The sequence below is a fragment of the Corvus cornix genome, chromosome 3 (genome assembly GCF_000738735.6).
Source record: "Corvus cornix cornix isolate S_Up_H32 chromosome 3, ASM73873v5, whole genome shotgun sequence".
NCBI lineage: Eukaryota > Metazoa > Chordata > Aves > Passeriformes > Corvidae > Corvus > Corvus cornix.
In genome coordinates this window covers 109,544,585-109,568,951 of record NC_047056.1, presented here as the reverse complement: position 1 = coordinate 109,568,951, position 24,367 = coordinate 109,544,585, and the positions used below count along the sequence as shown (strand labels likewise).

General features: G+C 42.0%; 1 protein-coding gene across 1 annotated transcript in view; it reads right to left on the bottom strand.

Moving 5' to 3' along the window:
• RCAN2 (regulator of calcineurin 2) overlaps window positions 1–11,738 on the bottom strand; it is an 84,385-nt gene extending 72,647 nt beyond the window's left edge. Inside the window, exons 1-2 of the mRNA XM_010393212.3 lie at window positions 11,652–11,738; window positions 3,754–3,980 (exon numbers count right to left, since the gene is read on the bottom strand). Of these exons, the coding sequence (XP_010391514.1) occupies window positions 3,754–3,978 (225 nt within the window). The 5' untranslated portion in view covers window positions 3,979–3,980; window positions 11,652–11,738. The remainder of the gene's footprint in view (window positions 1–3,753; window positions 3,981–11,651) is intronic.
• Window positions 11,739–24,367: the final 12,629 nt, after the last annotated feature.

Here is a 24,367-nt window from a genome sequence, read left to right as displayed (position 1 = left end):
CCCACCCTCAGGAGTTATCAGAGTCATGCCCTTTGGCTCACCAACACAGTTGCTTTATCAGGAAAGCTAAAAGGAGCAGCACCTCCCATTCAGTCACACTACCAGCCAAAAATCAGTCTCAATTTTGCCATATCTTGCTCACACATAAATAGTCCCATCAGTTTTTCCAAGAGGAATGCAACAAAACCCAGGGTTAAGGAGTAATTTTATTTTTAGCTTCTTTACAATAACACTTCCATGACCCAACCAAGTCAGTGCTGTACATTCCAAAACACCAAATTAATCTGCCCCTACCATTAACAGCTTTATGCCAAAACAAATGATCAGAGCACAGGACAGCGACAGGGACACAACCGAATGTGATCCCAGCTTTGCAACAGGTTATCCTGCTGCATAATCTTATCCACACCTTTGCTGGGTTTTAGGAACTGAAAAGCTCTGTATTTTCTAGCACACTGTAAAGAAGGTACAATTTCATTTTCCATAGGAAGGTCCAGGCTGTCCATGATGGGAGTGGAGATAAGCAAAGCCACCCCCCCTCAGCTGCAGCAAGCTGCTAAACCAGTCTGCACAAATCCTTAAATGCCCACATTATCAACCCAGTTATCTGGGGCATTCACCTGATGCAAGCACACATTTCTTTCCAAGTACACAGCCTGGAAGGTAGGGAAATATTTTTTTACCAGATGCTCTGTTACTGAAGCAACATCAGCTACAGGTATCATTAAACTATATTCCCCTTTTCTTCAGTGTTTAAGGGCAGTCAGTCCTGAGCACCTTCCTTGAAGCCTGATGGCAAACTCATCTTCAGATTCCAGAGTCCACAACTCTTCAGGTTCAGGATGGTGAGACCTCAGGGTGACAGTCAGGACAAAACCCAAGCCTGTGTCTTTCCCTGCAAAGGACACAGCCTTCAGCTGCCAGAATTCCTCACCTTCATAAAAAGAAGGTCTGAACTTAGGCTCCCTGCAGGTGCCATCATTGCTTTTGACAGGAGACAGAATCCCTTCTAAGAGGGATTGTAGCCAAACAGCACTGGTGAAAGGGTATTTCTGACTCAGGACTCAGAACAAAACGAATCAGCTTATCCCCAGTACAGATGTACATGCTGCCAGTAGCTGCTGCAAGTCCACACTCAAGCACAATCTGGAATTTACCCCGTATCTGATACAAAGGAGTTAAATGCCTTCAAAATAAAACCTGTCTTCAGTGAGTGTATTGCTTAGATATCTGTGTGTTAGAAGTTTGAACTGGACATTTCAGCCCCTTAGACACTTCAGATAATGTAACTTTAAAACTGATAGTGTAAATTCCTTACATTAATGCTGTTCCATGCTAAAGCTACTCAGAACTTTCCATACCAAGTCAAACCAGACATTTACAATGACAGGCTTCTCTGGCTTCCCTTACTAGCTAACTTGTAACTTCCAGTCATACCTTCACTTTCCTCCTAAAAGTGCAGGTCAGGAGTAAAAGTCAAAAACACATTACAAAAAGCTTTATTTTCTGTAGAATGAATAATACAATTAAACAATTGCAGATATAACCATTACTGTACTACATTCCTTTTAGAAGTTTATTGTACCATTATATATACTTTGGATCAAAATATAATTGAAGATATGACTGTTAGCAGCATTTATGAATAGTGATCGTGTGAGATTTTAAAATTTAGCTTAGCAACTTGACAATATTTTATTTTGAATTCATGTGTGCTCTTATCTTGCAGCAACAGTTATTAATAGAAAGGATTATGGATATTAATCAACTGGGAACACAAGTACATGTTCTACAGGAATAATAAAAACCATAATCAACTCCCCAGGTTCTTGGATTTAATGAGAAATCTGAAGGTAATCCCATCTTGTTAAATATAGACTTACAGGAGTAACCACTTACCTGCAAACAGAGCTGTTCAACCCACAGCATGGACAGGGCATTTACAGACCTGCACGTGGCACAGAATATCCACCTCCACAACACAGCTGCTATTCTTAAGACACGTCCTTAAGTCCTGCAAGTCTTTGGGGATTGCTATCCCACATACTTACATAATCACCCATTGCATTTTCTAACTAAGCCATCAGCTAAATACCAGAATTCAGCTCTCAAAAGGGAAAGCTCAGGAGCAAGTGGGGATAGAATCTCTGCAGGGTGAAGAGAAAGATTCTCTACTTCTAGGTGGGCTTCTGTTTTCTTCCTTTAAAACTGGACTTTCAGACCCCTTCAACTTTAGTCAAGTTCACTACCAGATGGTGAGAAAATTCTGGAAAATGGCAGAATGTAAATGCAAGATGTTTATTAGCAAAAGGCCTATTCAATAAAATAGGGCACTGTTTTCCAAAATTGCAATTTAGAGTGAAGGATTTTTAATATATAAATGCCCATTTTAAAGCTCATATCACAGCACTAATCTGTATTATTCAAACATTCATAAGACATCATCACAGAAGACAAAGACACCTAAAAAACTAAACCCAAACAATTCTACTTGTGCAGCCTTAACAGACACCACTTTCAGTACCTTTAACAGGAAGCCTGTATCCTTCGAAATCTTGTTTTATTTCTCTTTCATCTGGTAATTCCCCCTCTAAAAATCCTTTATCCATTCTGGCCAGCTCTGGTCCCAGTGACTTTGTAGTTTTATCTGGATCCCTCAGACAGTTTCAGCCAAAATCCACTGTGCCACTGCCAGCTTGTTTCTGAACTGAAAATCCTGAAAAGGACACTCAAGTAGCTTCAGATGTGCCTATAACAATTAGCTCAGACTCATTTCATCAGACAATAATGCCCCAAGCAATCAGTTTTATATTCCTGAAGTCTCAGTCAGAAAGAATAGTAGACTAAGAAACAGGAACTGAATGCTTCCTCCAAAAGTTGATTTTTTAAAAATTGTTATTATTATTATCTTAAGACCATGTTGTTCTCAACATTCTGTTTTAGATTAATTGCAGAGTTCAAAATATTTTCATTAAGTTTCTCATGTCTTTTTTATCTAGAAAAATCTAAAGTGAATGACAGTGAGAACACAGTATTACAGGTAACTTCAAACACTTCAGACCTTATCTCTCTCGCTACAAGTACATGAAAGAAGGTTGGAGTGAGGCAGGTGATGGTCTCTTTTCCAAATTAGCAATCAATAAGACATGAGGAAATGGTCTCAGGGCATGACAGGGGAAGTTTAGCTCGGATATTAGGATAAATTTATCTACCAAAAGGGTTGTCCATCATTGGAACAGGCTGCCCAGGGAAAGGATTGAGTCACCAGCCCTGGAGGGGTTTAAAAGATGTGTACGTGTGGCACTTGGGGACACAGTCTGGTGGTGGGCTTGGCAGTGCTGGGTAAATGGTTGGACTCAAAGGTCTTTGCCAACCTAAGGATTCTCTAATTCTAAGAGAAAATACAGAAAGGCAGCCTCCCATCCCAGTGGTCTGTGATCAGCAAGCAGGAGCAGCCATCACGTTTGATTTTGCCATCCCCACCATCCCTGCAGCCAAGGTTGCCATGAACACACAAACCTGCATTTCAGTATTCTGCAAATCTCAACAAAAGAAAAACTTTTTTTGTTGACTTCAGCTTTTAAACTCTTGAAATAAATGTCACAGCAAAATGTTGTTATCACCTTAGAAAGAAGTCATATTTGTGATCAAGTTTCTTTGCATGAGACAAATTAAACTGTTTCACTGACTGCAATAAACAGATAAAAAGCATAGGTTTCTCTTACAGGGAAAACATGGAAACAGACACTGTACCTTACTGTCCTCATCCTCAAACACAGACTGGTGAACGTTACAGGCGAAGAGAGAATTCGGGAGATCATTGAAATCAATTATTTCATGAAAATCTTCCTCTGCAAAACATCTCTTTAAGCCGTTGTCTCCATTGATAGAGTAGAGTAGGAACTGCCCTCCATCCTCCGGGATGCAGCCATAGTGGCCAAGGCCCCGCATTCCAAAGAAGTAGGAATCTCCCCTCATCCCTGGCAGCACGGAGAAGATAACATAACACAGTTACACTATGTATTTAAACATTCCACATCCACAAGTTAACCCAGGGATTCTTCAGTCTGGGGGGCTTGGTTTGCAGAAAGTAAATTTCACACTATTTCAAGGCAAGAACTGGCCTCTGACACTGGGCACTAAGACCAGTCTCACCAAGGTTCAAACAGGAACTTGGCTTCAACTTCATTTATTAGCACAGGAAAGGCCTAAACTTATCAGTACAACCTTCTGAACACAAGCAGAAGAGACATTATTTAGGGGCCCCTTGTCCTGTGAGAAAACACTGTGCTGTATTTGGGTTTAAGAGAACCCTGTTTGTTGCTGGGAAGGCTACTGGTGCTTCTGAGTCTGCAGCCAGCTCAGGAAGCACAATGCACTGGGTAAGAAGAACATTGAAAATAACTTTGAAATTTAAATCAGGCATCAAGGAAAAAAAAACCAAAACAAAAGACTCTTCTGGAGAGCAGCATGAACATGGCATCATCAAAAACCAGTACAGCCAAGACACATCTCTGCTACAAAGAACAGCCAATTTTTTCTACAGTTTAAGTACAGAACTTACACTGGTTTCCATGCCCATTAGCAATTTCTTTGCATCTTAATCACACTAGGAAGCAAATAAAATTAAGGGAAGAATGGACTCAATATGACTTTCAGCAATTTTAAGAAAGTCCTGCTGATTTTGGAGCCTTTATCCCAAATGCATCAGTACAGAAAGGTAATTTTAAGGCACACAGAACGATGGGCACACATAATGAGCCCATACATTAAATGAAATCACTATTGTTGTTATGAGAGTAAGCTTCATGCCAGCCAAGGGAAGTAAGTCAAGGTCCAATTAATGATCAGTATGTTAATTAGTATAAAATCAGGTATTTAGCAGTCCTTAGTAGACCAACCTATCGCTTCTACAGAGCCCCAGTAAGTTAACTACAAGTTTATTGGATAATAATCTATTCCCTTTTACTTGTTTCTTTCAATAACAATATGCAATCATTAGCAGCTTTTCCTCCTCATGACACAAGCAGTTAGAGTTACATAAACTCAGCGTGCTCATCTGTTCTGCTCTGCCCTTGCTCTCTTGCATACTTGCTATTCTCTATAAATAGCTGTAAATATTAGCTCAAACACACTATATAGGACTGCTGTCCAAAATTAAACCATATGGGCTTATTACACTTAATCTCAGTAAAGCTAAATTATGGAGCTAATTTGCTATGGCTGTGCCTTTCATACAACCTCTGCTCTGAAATGAGATTTGGCTGACGACAGAGCACATCATTCCATAACATAAGGTTATGGAAATATCAGTAACTCTTACTGCTGGAGTCTCAGGGCTAATGACAGAAGTTCTCAAGAACACAAGCTGAAGCAAGTCTCAAAAGTACTGTGTTAACCTGAGGACGGGTTTTCAGGCTATCAAATACACACCTTCCTTTCACCAGCTCAGTCCAATATTAGCACAACTACCTCCAACTAATTTCAGTTTAGAAATTAAATTCTAATTGGAAAGAAGAAGCCTGAACAAATGGCAGAGGAGATGGCTACAAGTCCAGCAGTACACGTTAGTGTAGAGAGTTGACCATCACAGTGACATTACCCCTGGTATTTGAACTCACTCACTTAAGCTTTGTATTACTGTACATTTCATGGTAAACACATCCAGGGAAATACCACAAAGAACTTCTCACACCAGCCAGAAACTTCACATCAGAATGTATTATTTTCTCTAGCAAAAGGCGTTAATAAATCATCTCCTCCAAAAATAATCATCTCTAAGCATGTTTGTCATCATGTCTAGCCTGTGTCATTAGCTTTATGAAAATGAACTTCAAGCCCAGTGTGTTACAAAACACAATTTACATCACAGAGCAGGCTTGTGCCAGTCTGTGGGAAGAATTTCATTCACAACAGGCAAACAACTTGCAGCCAGGGAAGACTCTGACCATCTGAGAGCCACAGAAACTGACACACTAAAGTTGTAGGAATTTGGATTATGAATGTTAAAGCTAACAAGTTTCATACCTCCTTTCCCAAGGCGTAACAAAGCTATTAGTGTGTGCAGAGAAGCAAAGAAGCTCAATCTGTTGACAAAAGTCAGGGAAGTCTTTAGGCTTCCTCACTAAACAGTTGTTTATTTTTCTCTCCTGGGAGAGCCATATTATAATAAAGTACTACGTAGGAAAGCTTCTAAGTTAGGAATTCAACAAAACCATTATGACAAACAACAAAACAGAACAGGATTTTAAGTTACAACCACAAAGCTCAGGTTTTTAACCAATAACAAAATGAACATACTCTGCAGCAGCCAGGAGGAGAAATTAATAAATATTTACATCATGTAGCAGTAGTTTTGCTCCGCTAGAGCTCTTGGACAGGAAAAGCTTGTTTCTTTTTTTCCCAGCCAACTATTGAGACATATTTGCCCAGCAGGACTTGGGTATTGGCCAAGTCTTTTTAAGAAAGTCATTGTCTCACAGGCCTTTTGACCAGCTCTTTTTACAGACTTGCAGGTAGGTGTCTGTGCCTGCACAGGCATCTTCTACTCTTAACATACAGATTTGTGATCAGTGTTCCCTCCACTAGCAAGTCAACTTATAACACCTTGATTCTTAAATCCTCTGCCCAATTTATGATGGGATAGTTAAGAACACCTGTATGGAACAGCTGTTGTTTCACAGATTTTTCCTTTGCACATGGACAAAGCACAGCACCACAGTTAAAACAGAAACCTCGCAAATAAAATACATACATGTTCCCCAAGAGAAATAAACTGCCTATGAGCCTGAGCTCAGTGATAATCAGAGGGGACAAACATACTTCAATCAACATTTGTTAGCAGACTTCAATCAAAAGTTATCCTCAGGCATAAGATGGAAATCTTACATTTTTCCGTATTATGAATAATTTTACACATACAAAAATGTACATACATATATATATGTAAAAAATCATACATATCCTTTATTATGTCTGTCAAACCTTAAGGCTCAGGTATCATGTTGTTGGTAGCAGTTTGTGGCTTCTTTGAAATTACTTAGCCACTTTAGGGAGTCCTCTAACAAAAAAAATATTCTCTTTCCAATTATTCGACTAATTTAGAACAAAAGAATTTACATCTCAAATCCCTTTAAACAATTAACTCTAAGTTATGTATCATCCATAAACTGGATTTCCATATAAAATAATCTCAATTAAAAGTAATCTTTTATGTAACTATAATACAATCACTGGATCACATTCCCATTTATGTTAAAGCTCCTTTCCACAGCTTCTGACAAAATTAAGTTAACTTCATCCCCTTAGGATCCTTTTTATATTACAAAAAAAACCCAAACAAACAAAACAAAGAAACCCCACATAATAGTAAACTGTACTTATCTTCCTTTTAAAATGCAATGAGTTCAAATTGAGTTATGCACTTGCTTCTCCCATCCCAAATCAGGAAATTTTTCAGATACTTGAGATACCAGAAGCTGCCATACAGAATTTCAAAAGAAGTGGCAAGGCCATTAAAAAACCTAAAAATAATGCAGTAATACAGGCATCATCCAGCACCAATATTGATACTAAATTATCCAAAATCCTAACTGGGATCATGACAGCAAACTGTCAGGATTGCTCACTTGAAAAGTCTGAGACACTGAGGTGGATTCAAATCTGAGCCCAACAACTTCATGTAACTTCCATCTAATGCTGAGCACTTGCCACATCTATTTATTCCCTTTATTTAAAGCTTTCTGTGTTATTTCTGAATTTGATGCAAGGTTTGGACCCTCAACTTTAATAAGAACCCCAAGAGTGCTGCACTTTTAACCCTTGGAGAACCACAGCAGCCATTTCCCTCCCAGACCCTGCACATCACTTCCCACTGATATGAGTTACTTTAAATTTCTCCTCCCATGGTCCAGGTGTGCAAAGGTTTCTAATTTGGGATAGCTCCAAACACAAGGCAAACACTCCTCCCACTGGAACAGATCAGGTCGTGTCAGTGTTCAGCTGTGGAGATGCTGTGACCAAAAGCTCTGTAGAGATTCCAAATAGGAGCTCTGTGTTCATTCTGTTACCCCACTATTTTTATACACAGGACACCTCTAATTAAAATTAACAGAGGCCAGCAGAAAATTATATTCACTGGAAAACAGCAGTAGCTCACTTAAGTTTCTCTTTGAAAAATTACTCTTATTTAGTGTAAAACTGAAAGGGCAAAGATGTATATCTTCTCATGAAGTCAGATGCCAAAACCTTCAGCAGAAAATTTTATTGAATGAAGACAATTTGAGTATATGAAGTGTCTGAATAGACCAATGCCTTCTATATCACTGAGCATTTATAGATTTATCCACTGTTTTTATGGAAACTAATAAGGCATTTCCTTGGTGAACATTTTCCTGTCTTTAGAGTTTTTAAAAAGAATCCCTGAGGGACATCAAGAAACAGGCACATATCTCTTCAAATCACTAGGAAACTTTACTTTTTTTTATTAAACACTGCTTGCCATGACAAACAACATGACTAAAAATAGAATAAAGCAAACAAAACGTTACAAATAGAAGCTTTAAATACAATCACTATAAACTGGAAGTATTACTGAGTCCTGAGTGCAAACCTGGAAACCATAATCTGCAGGAATTAAGAAAATTTGAAGAAAAAAAACAAAGAAAAGTTGCAGTTGCTTTTCTAGAAGGGTCCAGGAAAAGTGTAGGGATTCCATCTTGGCTCCTACTGAAAAAAACAGCACCAAAAAAGCAATTTTTACCATAATTCAAAGACAGGGGAGAGGCAGGAGGGGAGAAATTAAACTCGGTGAATAAGATTTTACTGAAAGAATAATTTTTTACTTAAAATAGTCACTGACTTTACAGTAGCAGAGCCACCAATTTCACTGCCAGCCTAGGGCTGCATCTCCTGCTGAAGCCAACTGGCCCCACACCGAAGGCTCCGTCAGATGCCACAAATGTAACAGGGAAGGTCACAGAGTAACTTACTGGAATTTCGTTCCACTCTGCACAGTGAACACTGGAGATGAGCATTATTTTTAATGGTGCTAATTCTTCACTGTGGAAAGCTCCTTTGGACTTAAATAGAGGCTTTTTGCTTAATTAGAAAGAGCAGAACTGGACCTCACCTGACAGGATTAATGAACCTTTGCAGCCTCAAAAGCAACATGGACTATAGTGACCCCCTCCCACAGACCCCTTCCCACAGCCTTCACTCCTGATCTCCCACCTGGGCAAATTCCCCTTACAGGAATCAAAATTACCTGTACAGGGAAGCCCACTCACTTTTGAGCTCCAGTTTGGTTAGCACCACACAAAAATAGTGCCAATCTCCACTTTTCGTCTTAAAAAGTGGCAAATATGAGGAAGAGGATTTTAATTTTTTTTTTCTAAATGCTAACTGGTACAAATCCCAAATGTTCTAATCCTTTCCATTGACATTCTAGCCGCATTAAATTTAGCTGAGACTTTGGAACTATTTTTGGAAGCTTTTAACATCCAAAGGGACTATTCAGTTTTATTCCTCTAAAGCAGGACTGGTCAGCTCAAGCAGTCCAAGACATGCACATCACACTGAAGGTTCAGCTGTACCTCCCACGCCAGGGATGTATCCCGAGGCCACAAAGGGATTTATCTGGCATCACCTTGCTGAGTATCTGCATCTCCAGCCCTGGAGAAAACAATCAAGGAGGCACTGGTGAACCCAACCAAGCCAAAATTCCAGTCCCATTGCACAATAGGAAGGTCATACTTTGGAGCAGCCAGTGCCAGGTATGAAGATTCCCTGTGCTGTTCTTAAGGTCAAGAAGCTGAGCTTCGATCAATCGGGGCACTACAGTTACCACGGCAACATTAAGGTACTCAAAGAACAAAAAAAAAAACCCCCTCCCCAAACACAAAGAAACCAGAACAAGCCTCCTGATTACCTTCACTTGGCCTCTATGCTAATCTGTTTAAAGCAAACCCGTTTTATAAGGGGCACACAGCATTAGAGCATCACTGGCCTTCAGCCAGAGCTGTCACCTCACACAGGGGTCACTGGAACACTCGTTTAGCAGCCCTCCAGCATGTAAACTGAAATTCAGGACTGTGCCCCAAATCTTACCCAGAACTACCTGCAATAGGAGTCATTCACAGAGCTTAACTCCTAGAAGATACTTGGGACACAATGATGACTTGGAACAAAATTTCAAAGTTTCCTCCTCTAAAAGGATTTCCTGCTGGCACAATCAAGTAATTTATAAATTAAAGAAAAATTAAGGACACCGATGCAATGACAAACATTTTCAACACAAACAACGACAAACCAAGCTACTGGATCTGAACACAAACTACAATACTTGGAAAGGGACAGACAAACTAGATCACACAGCTGACACAGCTTCTTGGGAGTTTAAGGAGAATAGGACATATCCTGCTGTTAAAGGTACCAATGATTAGTTAGCAGAGATGACCATCTACAGAAAATCTTCTTCTGTCCTTGTTTACTGAGATGTCTTTGCAGTTTTCTGGGTTGTTTTATATTCTCACAGCATTCAGACTTCCATCTGTTCAGGGATGATGTGCAACCATATCATTTAGTTTCACTGAAAGAATAAATGCAGCAGTTTCTTTACACTAATCATGTATTTTCATAGAGAAGGAGTTTTCCTTTTCTACAGAACAGTCATTCTAACTAGCTAAACAAAGACCAAACCATTTCCAAGGGCAAAACTTGAAAGCCTAAGACAGAAGCTGGTGTAAAGTATAACCCCTGATTAAACTACAATTCTCATTTATATGATTTCTTTCAGCTGTATAAACTTATCATAGATTCGATTTTAGGAAGCTTCACTAAACTCCAAATTCAAGAAGCAAAGGACCACAATATTTTAAGGAGGTACAAAAGAATCTAGGAGAGGTGAGGAAAAGAACCCAAACCAGCAAGTTTGGAGAGCTACCTCTTATATAAGCATAAAATGATATTGGCTTGGGATCACTGAACCACAGAACGGTTTGGGTTGGAAGGGATATTAAAGACCATCTCGTTCCAACCCCCTGCCATGGGCAGGGACACCTTCCACTATCCCAGGTTGCTGCAAGTCCCATCCAAGCTGGCTTTGAACACTTCCAGGAATAGGGCAGCCACAGCTTCTCTGGGCAACCTGTGCCAGTGCCTCACCAGCTTCACAGTAAAGAACTTATTCATAATATTTCATTTAAACCAAAACCTTCCTTCACTTTAAAGCCATTCCCCCTCGGATACCGCAGCCAAGTTTAAAGCAGCCCGAGAAAAGCCTCTCTCTCAGGGCTCCCGGCGCAGCCCAACCCGGAGCTGCCCGAGCGCCCGGTGCCGGGTCCGCATCGCTGCGACCCCGACCTGCTCCCAGCACTCCCGGCACGGCCGCAAACCTCCTTCCCACGCCCCCATCCCCTCCTCACGAGCTCCTCCGCATCCCACCGGGGGAGACACCGGCACCGACCTCTCCCGACGGGCGGCCGCGAGCTCGCCGCGCATCCCCCGCGCCCCGAGAGCTGCGGGTGGAAGGCGCCCCGAGGGCAGCGCGGCGCCGGGGCAGGACCGCGGGGCGGTTGCATAACCCAGGTCCGCGGGACAGCGCTGCGGCCCCGACGGGGAAGGAGCCCCTGGGGAGGCGGCCGTGCCCTTACCTGCGGCTCGCTCGCCTTTCCCTCACCCGCCCGGAGTCCGCCGCGCTCCGCGCCCAACGCTCCCTCAGAGCGCCCCGCGCCCGCCCGCGCCGCGCCCGCCAAGGTGGAGGACGGGGCGGCCCAATCAGCAACGCTCCCGCCTAAACGGGCAGGAGGAGTCGCCAATGAGAACGCGAGAAGCCCGATTGTCCCGCCTCCCACACCGCTGGCCACGCCCCCAGCTCCCACGGCGACGCGCCGGGAATCGGTGACGGGCGGGGGCCGTGAGGGGACGGGCGATGTACAGGGACAGCTGAGTGGGGACAGGTGATCCGGGCAGGGCATGTGTGGGGACAAGGGATGAACAGGGATATGTGACAGGTGAATGGGGACAGGGGACAGGTGAGCGGGACAGGGCAGTGAGGGGACACAGGTGAACCGGGGCAGGAGCTCATGACACCCCTGCACACAGGGAGCGGTAGGAACCAGGCAGTGTTTTGTGTTCTCGCAGCAAAGCTGCTCTCCCTCAAGGTTTCGGTGCCCCCGCCCTGAGGATAAGTGGGATTGGGTGAAGTCAGGTGGAATGGAGTAGGGAGATGCAGAGTAGGTTAGGGTAAGGTAAGGGAGAGATGAGGTCGGATAGGAGGGATCAGGTAGGGGACATACAGGATGGGATGGAATGGGAGTGAGAAAAGGTGGGATGGGATGGAATTTGAACAAGAACGATGGATGGGATAGGGTGGAGTAGGGGGGAGGTGGTGTGGGATGAGATGGAATGGAATGGGAGTGAGAAGGGGTGGTGGGATGGGATAACGTAGGGGAGAGGTGGGATGGGATGCAGACAGAGTAGGATGGATGGCCAAACAGTGCCAGGGCACCTCACCATGGTTTTAGTGACAGCCCTTCAGGCCCCTCTCGTGCTGATTTTGTAGGGGTCCTAATTACTCTGGAGGATGGAGCTTCCAAGACCATTCCCACCTCTGACCAACAACACCTAAACTGTGCTTTGGAGCCAGCTCCATCTGGGATGGATCCAGTTCTTCAGGTTAACAGGTGAATCAGGGGTATCTCCTCACTATGGACAAGACCAGAAGGGACATTTATAGGGCTCTAAAGGAACATCACATTTACAATAGAAAAAGGCTGATGCTGGTCATGATTTTAAAAAGAAGAGAAAGCCCTCAGATGCCCCCAAGGCATGTTTTATTAAAGGAAGGGCTATTTTCTCTCTTCCAGCTGCACATCCGAGGCTGCTAAACGTCAGAGGCTAACACTGATTTTCTGTGGTCTCTTTGCTTTGGAATGTAATACAAAGGGATTTAATCAATAGGGTAATACAGAAACGTAAATAGGTTTCTGTAAAGATGGCTTTGAAAATCTATAGAATGAAATGAAGAACTAGATGACTCCCATGTAATTATTAAATACCCTATAAAAATCTGTGTAAGGAATAACTCTCCATTAGTTAAAAATATATAAAAAGATGTGTGCCATTTATAGCAGCACTTTCCAATAATAACAGAAAATAAATGGTGTGAAGAATGAAATCAATAGCATATCCCACCTCATCTCTGCAGGCAGCAAAGAGCAATGCCCTGGAGATTGTTGTACTTGAAACAGAAGAGTTTCTTCCTGGTCCCTTAACTAAGGACTGACTTATGCCTTTATGCATATCTGGTTTAGACTTCTTTCAGGGTTTCTGCTTTGGTTCTACTTTTATTTTTAAATGGATAATAGGTAACTTATAATAGTAATTATTATTTTCATTGTATTGCCCTTGTGCCTAAAATATCAATCCCTGACCATGATCTTACTGCTTTAGGCATTACGCAGAAAAGAAAGCGAGCTATGGAACCAAAAATGTCACTATATAAACTAATCAGCTTTTAAATCAAATTATTTGCTTGTTGGTTTTTGTTTTGGGAATTAAACCTGGTAGGATATTTTCATTTGTCTCCATTTATGTGTGTTCCCTTTGCATGATGTGTTATTTTAATATTCTGAGTAGGAAGAGCATCCACTGGGCTTTTTCTGTCCTGCATTTTATGATATAAAATTTCCTTGTGCCTTTTTATCTCCATCCTCTTAACTGTGTCTTGTGTCTCAATTTTTATTAATTTTCATATTGGGAAGAATGTTTTCATTGGGATGAAGCTGCCCTAGCGTGTGTTTTCCTTGTGGTAAAATAGGAATCTCTACAGTTTTGAAAGCAAGCTAACCCATGCTCAAGAAAAATCAGGAAAGCCAAGGTCAGCACTTCAGGTTTATATGCATCCAGGCACTATTGCTAAGATGAAGGGGAAAAAACCCCTGAATTCCATTGTTTGCAGTAAAATGTCCTTCAAAGTAGATAATTATAAGAATGGCAACAACTGCAGGATTTTAACATCCCCTGTTACAAGCATTAAAGATTTCTATTAGGAAAGGTCACAAAATAATATATTATTTAGACATGGAAAAATGGTGTTGCCAAAATAACAGGATAAGAGCAATTGAGAGAAGGTCCTTTGTGGAATCCCACCCTTTACCCTAGAGCTGTTCAGGCCATGCACCCTGTGCCTCCTAAAGGCTGTGGCCATCTTCCCACAACCCAAGCAGTGGTAGAGTGCCAAAACCTGAAGGAAGCTGTAATTCTGGAAAGGATACCAAAGGAGGTGATAAAACAGCTGCTACTTGCAGGATCCACAAGCAGTGCTGTGAGCTCATCCCACAGAACTGAGTGGGAGTTTGTTACTGATATCCCAGAGCACAGGCTTAGCCAGTCTCCTTCAAATCCTGAGCTGCTCATTATCTTCAGTCTGCACCTGCTTCCCATCTCCAGATTTAATCTGTAAGCAAAAGTGGCCTCTCAAGTGTGCTGAAGCAGCCACAGGGAATTTCAACACAACTGAAGCACTGTAACCAAAAGATTTTGCCCCCCCACCATGTTACCCTGGTTTCTGATCATCAAAATACAAACCCAGGCTAAGTCCTGCAGCCTCTGCAGATGTTTTGGTGACAAATTTTCCCTTTTTCAGAAGAAACAAGTAAGTAATGCCTGAAAATCTGTGGATGCTGAAGAAGTCAGTACTTCATCTTTTACATTTCTGCTCACTGGGATAATCCCAAATTCCTTGGCCAGATACGGATTATGATTTCTTGCAAATGGCTGAGTCTGGAGATTAGAGTGGATAAAGCAAGTAAAATTAATGTTGACTCTATCAGCATTATAATCTTGATTGTTTCTGTTACTCTTTTAAAATATAAAAAACACAGTTGGATCCATCTAGCTATGTCTTTTGTCTCCAGCAGCCAAGACTGGATGCTTGGTAAATCAGTGTAAAAATAGGCTCTGTATTTTCCCATTTACCTTATAATTTTCCAGCAACTAGGGAGGCAGAGATTTCTGGAACTCATGGTTAAATCCAAGTTTCTCCACTTAGTAGCTACCAGTGGTCCTGTTCTCTAGGAGTTTTTCTTATCTCTTTTTGAGCCCATTTGTGGTTTTGCTTTCCACAATGTGCTGTGACAGGATATTTCTTCACTATGTGTAAAAACAACTTCAAGTCTTATCCCTGCTTAGGTGTTCCCTTGTTACAGAGGCAGTAAATTTATTGTTTATACCTTCTCACCATCATTACAGGACAAGGGGGAATGACCTTAAACTGAGAGAAGGCAGGTTTAGATTAGATATTAGGAAGAAGTTCTTCCCAATGAGGGTGGTGAGGGCCTGGCACAGGCTGCCCAGAGAAGCTCTGGATACTCCATCCCTGGAAGTGTTCAAGGACAGGTTGGAGCAACTTGGTCTAGTGGAAGGTGTCCTTGCCCATGGCAAGGGTTGGAATTATATGATCTTTTATATTCCTTCCAACCCAAACTATTCTGTGATCATTTTCTAGCCTTTAACTGGATTTCCCTTTAGCTATCTCTCTTTCAGTGTCATGTGGTTTTCTCTGTTTTCAGTGGGAGACTTTATCACCATCCTCTCTAGCCTTTCTAATTTTACAAGAAAACACTACTTTGAAACTTTGATTCTGCTAAAATGGCTGTTGAATTTTGCCGGATCTGGAATAGACAAGAGCTGTCTGGCCAAGGGACTTTGACTAACTCTGAGCATTGGGGCTAAAGAGTCCAATGACTCTGGGGGTCCCCTCATCATCTAAGCGGGGAGCTACTGATTCTTAACATTCAGTTCCTTTTTTTGACCACTTCCTAGTCCCACGCTGATGTTTCCAGAGGGCTTTCCACTTCAGTCTCCAGATCTTCTGCAGTGCTGGAACCAGTGTCTGTGTGCATGTGGTTGGGTTTATTTTTTCCCCTCTGCACTGCTTTGCACTTACCACTGCTGAACTTCATCTGCCAGTTCATCACCCAGTCACTCAGGGCAGTGAGACAACCTTGCCTGGACACCTCTCCAGTGTCTGTGTGTGCACAGCAACTGCAGAGCAGCTTAGCTGATACATATTGCAGAGAAAAGCAAAAAGGTGCAAAGCAGACACTCTTTTTGCTTTTTATCTACAGAGCAGTTTATATAGATCTGGGTACAGGAATAATAATTGCACAAATAAAAAATTCCTGCAAGAAAGGAGACTATCCTTCACCTTCTGTAAAATGCCAGTGCCTGTAGTGCCCTTGCACACGTTACTCCACGAGCAGGTTGATCATGGGCCAGAGCTGTTTTCTTTGGGAGCTTGGAGATGCAGGGAAGCACATGCTCCAGCTGGGATGTCTGTTCTCTACAAATCTGGTCTGTGGGGATCAGGCAAGTGTGAAGAAGAACCTAGAGAGGGCTTCCAGCATCTAAAAGGACTACAAGAGAGCTGGAGAGGAACTTTTATCAAGGGCATGGAGTGGTAGAACAAGAAAAAAGACGTTAAGCTGAAGGAAGGCAGGGTTAGAGTTAGTATTGGGAAGAAATTCTTCCCTCTGAGGGTGATGAGGGATTGGCACAGGTTGCCCAGAGAAGCTGTGGATGCCCCATCCCTGGAAGTGCTTAGCTTCGGGTTGGATGGGGCTTGGAACAATCTGGGATAGTGGAAGGTGTCCCTGCCCATGGCAGGGGATGGAATGGGATGATCCTGAAGGTCCCTTCCAACCCAAACCGTTCTGTGATTCTATAAGAACCTGTGGCACTGCTCTGGAACCCCTGAGCTCCCGCCTTTGCAGGGGGACACTCCCTGCATTTGGCTCTGTTGCTCCCTAAATCCCCTCTCTGGCACATCCCTGTTGTTTCTAAGCATCTTCAGGAGCAGACAGAGGTCAGACAAGGAGCTCATGTCTTTTAAGGCAATGAGAACAGGAACAAAGAATCTTTCCATTTTACATCTACTTCAGAGAGTGAGAGCTGTCAGAAAAAAATAAAGGGCTTTTTGATTTCACATTGCAAAAATTCCCTATCTAACATAAGGTCCCACAAAACAGAGCTTTACTATCTTGTAGCTAACCCTCAGCTTTAAAGACAACAAAAATGGCATGTCCCCATTTCTGTTGAAGGAATATTTTTAACCAAGAGATGTTTTTTCAGCCTAGATGCATGATAGATCAAGGGGAAAACCAGGTTTCATTGACTTTTAAAACAACCTCCATTTCAAGAAAGAAAAACACAAACCTTTTGTTCTGTAACAAACAACATTCTTACAGTACAAGTGCAGCTCTCTCAGATCTGAAATACTATGGCCAGATGCAAATTCTCACATTTGAATGAGGATGCTGAAATACAAGGTTTTAATTTTTTTCCTTGTTTCTTTAAAATTTTGTGTTTTCCTCCTGATGTCCTTTTCCAAGGGATCTTTTGTCAGCAGAGTCCTGGACTGTTTATTTCAGGTCAAAATGTTTCATTAAGGTCAAGGCCTGTACAAGCTACTGTGCAAATTCAAAGGCAGTCTTGGAGGTGTAGCCACAATTCAAGAGCATGACTGATGATGTCAGCCCAAATTCCTCAAGAATGAACTGTGGTTTGCTGCCATGTGTTAACAAGTAGAAGCACTTGGTTTCTAGGATTTGCCCAGTCAAAATACAGGAAGCTGAGACATCTGGCTTGTCAAAATGGTCACAAGGTTATAGAGGCCATGACAAAGATGTCAGAAAATTCAGTCCAGGAAATGAGCACAGTTTAACCACAACATAAGTTCAATCTCTAAACACACTGTCTTACCTTTCTGATGCACTGATTTCTATCTTTTTTCAGATTTTAATTCTCTGTGAAGGAAACTCCATGTATTTTAAGGAAGTGCTAAGCATCATGATGCTTTTTAGTAAGTAATTCTTACCATCTCTCCTGCTATTTCTTATATTTGTGATGAGAATTATTAGAAGTGACTTGCCCATTGTGACCCAAATGGAAATAAAAAAATGCAATGAGCCATAGCTATGTGACCTCAAGCCAAATGCTTCAAACTCATGTACCTAAATATAGACACCTAAATAAATGGCCTGGTTTTCAGAAGCACTGTGTGACTCTCAGAGTTGTAGGTGCTCTGAAAAATCAAGATGCTTATTTAGGTATCTAAATACAGACTGAGCTTATGAATAGATTATTTAATTTACTTCAGAATGTAAGCAACTAAGAAAACAAAGCTACCAGAAATTCTATTTTTATATGTTCTAATTAGAAGGCCACAGAATGTAATTCACTGCAAGACACAATTTACTCCTATAAGGCAAATAGTGTGGTAATTAATGTTTATTAATTGTTGAAAAGTAGAATTTAGGAGCCCTAGTTTTGAAGCAGTGCTAGACAGGTTTGATGGAGAGGTCCACTGTACAAGATTTCTTTGCCTTTTATTAATCTTTATCCTTAATTACGGAGATTGACACAGGAAGGCTTTCCAAAATGTAATTTTAAGGAGCTTTGTTTATATTGACAGATCGTTACAAAAATTCATATGTTTCAGTCTCTTAAGGTATGATCCATAATCTTTAGGCTTCTTGTGTTTCTTTTTCTTCTCTGAAATTTTCATTCATTATTCTGACACTTTTAAGTGACTACTGGAGGCATAATTGGAGTATCATGGGAAGCAGAGGGCTGTGTTATTAGTCAGCACATGACACCACATACACATTCAGTTAATAGAAAATAAGCAGCTCAAGAAGGTAAGTAACAATTGAGACTATATTTTTGAGCCTGAATTGTGCCTAAAAGTGAAAACTTAATTTTTCAACACTTCTACTAAAACATAGTTTGCTTACATACTTTATCTTTGTGTATGCTTGTATTTATATGATTGCTTTTATATATTTTAGCACTGATTTTCTAGAGATCACATCAGTGACTGACAGTGGATGATGCCAGTGCCCCTGTCCTGGCAGCCCTGGTGCAAGGGGAATACTGGGGATGGCAAAATGGAAACGGTCTTGGTGACACTGATATTTTTGGGCAGTCCCAGCTTCCATGGCACTGAGTCACTGCAGCAGAGCAACCTCTAAGGAGTGTCCTCCTTCCACATCAGCCAGAGGGAAGGCTCTGCCCCTTCCTCCTGCTCTCCCAGCAGTGTGACAGAGCTCCAGAAAGGACAGCCAGTCCATTCAGGAGTTATCTCCTACTGAGGCACTGATCTGCCAGGCTTACCCCTGTAGTGTTGCACTCCAGCTTAAAGCTGTACAGGTATTTGGCAGCCTGGATATCTGAAAAACCTGAAGGAAAATGTAAGCTGAGTTTACAGCTGAGCTGGGAAAGGGAAAAAAGGACACTGATGAAGTCCCTAGGGAGGACAGAAACAGTAAATGGAAGATAAAAAGGAAAGATGAAGCAGGGCCTCTAGTCTGATTGTGTCCTTTACCTGCTCCAGTGCCACCTTGGGGAGCAGCCTGCTGTGACATCCAGTGGCATGGCACATCCCCAGGCTGTGAGAGCTCAGAGCCCAGCAGGCAGGACAGCCCCAGCTCCCACCTTTGCCCAGCTTCCACCTTTGACCCCTGTACAAAGATGCCAACGCTGGAATGTTTCTGTGTGGATGGATAAATGCACCTTCCTAGGTGCAAGTGTGGCAACTCAGGGCAGATGTGATTACAACAAATCACTTGGATTTGTCCTGGCTTGAGGGTGTGTAGAGAGCTCATTTCCTACAGACCCACAGGCCTGAATGTGCAACCTCTGAACCAGGCTGCAAGGCCAGAGTCTGCTGGAAAAATTTAGGTATATCGAATAATACCCAAAGGACAGAATAAAACCATCTCCTGCTGATTCAGGCCTCTTTATTATTTTTAGGAACAACCAGATCATTGTGATGAAACTGGCTTTTAACAAAGGGGTGCTTGATTTCACTTCATGGTAAGTAAAACCAGTTGCCAGGTTTTCAGATAGTAAAACATTCTTTGGTTTATTTTCTCAGAAAAAGGAACTTCAAACCTCAGCTTTAATGCCTGAAAACGCCCTAGTAATTATCCTTTTTTATCTGCATATTATTCCAGTTCTATAAACAAGCTTAAAATAGTAAATTATAATACTAAGATTTGGGCAGAAGAGCATCAAAGGCAGTATCTCCAGCTGTAGTGAATTACTTAAAGAGCAGAACTCTTTGAGTATCTTGCACTGCTTATTCATTTTAACCTGGAAATCACGTTCAGGAGGCCATGTCACAATAATGGAAATCACTTGATTTTCTTGTGGTGTCAAGTGAACAGAAGGACACACTTAATGCTTTTCTGAGCATTGATGGGCTTCAGAATAAAGGCCGGATAAAAGGCCAGTGCCTTGAAACTGCCTGTGGATCTGTGTCAGCAGTTACAAAAACCAACTTTTGTGTTTAATTGAAAAGAGTCAAGTCTGGCTACAATTGGGACCTTTGAGAGGAAGGTGTGACAGAGCCCCATCTTCAACTTGGATCCTGCTTTACCAGTGCAAGACCCCACAGCAAGAGTAGTTTGGACATGCAGTGCTGAGGGACCACATCCACAGAGCCTCTCTTGGCTCTTATTTGGGTCAGATCTTCACAGAAATCACTGGTAATTGCCTCTGAGCAAGGACCCTGGAAAAAAGGAATGCTAAGTCTTTTCATTCCCTAATGACACTTTGTGAGAACATGATCCTCCTTAGGTTTCGATTTCTTTGCCCAGCTGTGATTACATGATCGGAGTATTATGCACTCAGAAAAAGATGTTTTCTGCCTTTGTAGACTACCTAAAAGTTGCTTTTTGGAGGCAGAATGCCCATATAGAGAATTTAGGTCTTCAGACTCTCCTGGTTTGTTTTGCAGATTCCTGAAAGTAATAAGGTTGCCTTTTCCTCCTCCCTTCACCCCAGGAATGCACCCACTCCAGATCAAGAGCTTCTATTTTGGAAAAATGGCAATTTTGTTGTCAGGACTATTCACATAGAAATGTCATTTCAGTGCTTGGTAAAACATTTCCATTTCCTGATCTGCAGTTCTACTTCATTCCAGGTAGGAATCTGCTCCTTTTTGTTTCAGTCCACTGCAAAAACGCACAGCAAGCTCCAAAGGCCCATCCACTACTGGAGAGCTCTGATCTCTCTCAAATTTATCAGGAGCCGTTTGCAATCACAGCCAGGGCTGTTACAGGACTATTCCTGGGAGATGTAGGATCTCCTCTCCAGCTCTGAAGTTTAGGCTTTTGTAACCAAAATCCATGTTAGGCCCTTCAGGCAAGGTATCCCACGTGAGCTCAGGCCCAATCATTTGCTCATTTGCCATCACTCCTTCATCACTTGCCTTTTTCAAAGCTGGGAAGATGATGTATGGACTCTCTAGAGCAGGTAAAGCCTAGTGCAGCTTAGGAAAGCTAGAGTATAGGTGTAGTTCCTACTCACAGACAGATGCTACTCAACTTTCTAGGTAGTAATGCTCCTCCGTAGGGGTTGGTTTTATGAAAGGAAGATGTCTTTTCACTCAACAAGAAACTTGTCCATAGTCTTTAAATGCCAAGCTCTGCATTAAAGTATTTCTGAAGACTGGGCGGTACAGTTGTTTCATCATCCTCTTAAAAACTGTGAATTAAGTCATTTAAAATATTTCTCCTGAGTGTTTTGACTGTAACTCTATAAGTAGTGTAATTTACCAGTAGCACACATCAGGAAAACATGCAGCTCATCCAAAGCCTTCCAGACAGCCATTGCTATCAATAACCAGGCAGGAGTGCTCTGATGAGTGGGAGCAACACTTACAGCTTTTAAGCCATACAGACTTTGCAGCAGTGGGTGATTGTCATTATTACCCCTGTGTGAGGAAACAGGGATGAAGTGATTCACCCAAAGAGCACAGTGAGTCAATAGGGGAGCTGGGAATAGAGTGCAGAATTCCCTGCATTATCCATTGGAGACCTCAGATAATATCATTTTATAAATGCTCTATCTTTGTAAAGACTTCAGTGCTATAATTATCCTCCCAGGACTCTCATGGAAACAAGATATTTATAACTCCATTAAGCCTTTCCTGGTAATTTTATGATCAAAGTGAAAAACCCAAATAATGCTGTGCCAATCAGTCGCATGTCCAATGTCATCCAGAATGGCCACATGATGAAAGCCTCTCCTTGGCTGTTGCAATTAAGTGCTTTCTATCTTTTGAATGCCTTTCCTGTGTCCAATTCCCCTTCTACCACATGGCGGACAGGGAGTAATTTTTGCCGTGTGGTGAGCTGCACATTTAGAATGTACCAAATGACTGGGAAAGATGCTTGATGCCAACAAAGCCTCCTGGTTTGGGCTATAAATGCTTCCTAAAATCCTTCCATGTGTGCCAGGTTCACCTAAAATGAGCAAAGCCACTTCAGTATTTCCACTAACCTTTGTATGTCCTTAAAATTACAACACAGATGCCAAGACCAACTGTAAACAACAGGTTAGGGACTGAGGCTTTTGGACCCTGGTTCAGCAAAGCACTTAAGCCTGTGCTTAAATCAAAATCCATTCTTATTCCCCAGATCCATTTTAAGAGTTTGTTTAAGGCAAAACACATGCTTAAGTCAAGTTTTGCTTGGCACAGTGTTTAAGCCCAGCACAGAGCGAGGGCCTTAAAATTAATTTCTTTTTGAGGGGAAGTCATTATTTTTAGCCCACCTCTCAATGGCCACAGCCCTATCTTTTAGTCCCCAGACAGCTATTTTGAGGAGGTGTACATGCTAAGCCTAAACTTCTGAGGTCTGTGACAATCAGTGGCACAGAAAAGAGAAAGACCACTTGAAATACTTGACTTGAGAGGGGCCTTCGGGGAGGCTCTTTAGAGGGAAGACGTGAAAGAAGTTGTGATTATTCTGGGAGGTGGCTGCTGATACTGTGGGTGATCTTGTCACTGCGCTGACTGGAGAAGATTCACTTGCAGGAGGGCAACAATTTTAGCTCAAAATGTTTACAGGAGTTTTATACTTCCACAGGAAATTCATGATTTCAGGGAAAATGTTTATAGTCTCTTCAAAAGTATCAAAAAAGATTTGGCTGGAATGTGTTAGTTTCATTGTTTTTTGGGGGTTTTTTCCCTGAAACCCTTCTTTGATATACAATTATTAAAGGAAAATTGATTTAACAGAGTTTTATTTCTCATTCCTCATAACGCTAGATTCCCTGTCTCATTGAGACAACTCCTACCATTGTTTCACTGACTTAGACACTGGAATTTTTCAAGCAGATCTGGCCTTTGCCATGTCTGGAGGAGGAACAATTGCATTTTCTAAGATGTTTTTTGAGGGATGCTCCACTACTTTCCCTTTAACATCCAGACTTGATAGAGAAGGTAGAAATAAAAAAAGGTAGCTTGAAATACATTTTATTTCTCTGCGGTCTTAAAAATCTTCTGCTTCTTACAGTCTTGGGGTAATGGCATGGATAAAACCTTTTTCTGACTCCTGCTATTGATATGTAGGACAGCTTTCTAACAGCAGGGAGAGTCAGGTAAGAGGACATCCCCCATGGAAATTTGGCACTGCTGTATTTAAAAGCAGCTTGTACAAGCACTTGAAGAGGAATAATTTAGATACTCTTAATCCACTCCTGCGCAGGGTATCACGATGACCTTTTAATGCCCATTTAACCCTGTCCCATGGGAAAGTCGTTCCCTCCCCCAGAAGTTTCTGGATTATTTCCAGGCAGAAGACCCCTTTTAGCTCTATCACTTAACCACCACATTGCTTTCCTAATCCATCTCCCTTGTTTTTTTCCACCTAGGAAAGTACAGTGAGTGCCTGGAGCTGTCATCCACCACAGGGCAGTGATGGAATCCCATAGCCAGGAACACTTTTCTTCAGGGGCTTTTTTGGTATCCCTCTGCCATGAACAGTATTTCCTTCCTGCCAAAAGCTTCCACTTCTAATGAAAATACATCCTGCCTTTCAAGACTAGTATTTTCATGGCTGATTCTCAACTGATTGGGAGTTGCTAAATCCAGTAGCCTCACAGAGGTGAGGCTGCTGCAGCTCCACACCCCTGGGTCCAGCAGACACATCCACAAATGTGTAAAATGTCTGTGCACTGATGGTTCCAGTGGCCAGCTCAGACAGAAACACTCAGCACTCAGAAAAACAGCACCAGTGGCCTCATCCTGCTCCCTGCTCTGGCAGATCAGGGTGAAGGTGTGTGAGTGCAAAATATTTTAAAAAATCATCATAGAATCATAGAATGGTTTGGGTTGGAAGGGACCTTAAAGATCACCCAGTTCCAATCCCCTGCCATGGGCAGAGATACCTTCCACTAGACCAGGTTGCTCAAAGGCCTGTCCAGCTTGGCCTTACAAATATTATGGTCATTTCCAAATTTTAAAAACAAAATATACACTTCCAGGTACTACCACGCAGGAAATCCACGGGAGTGG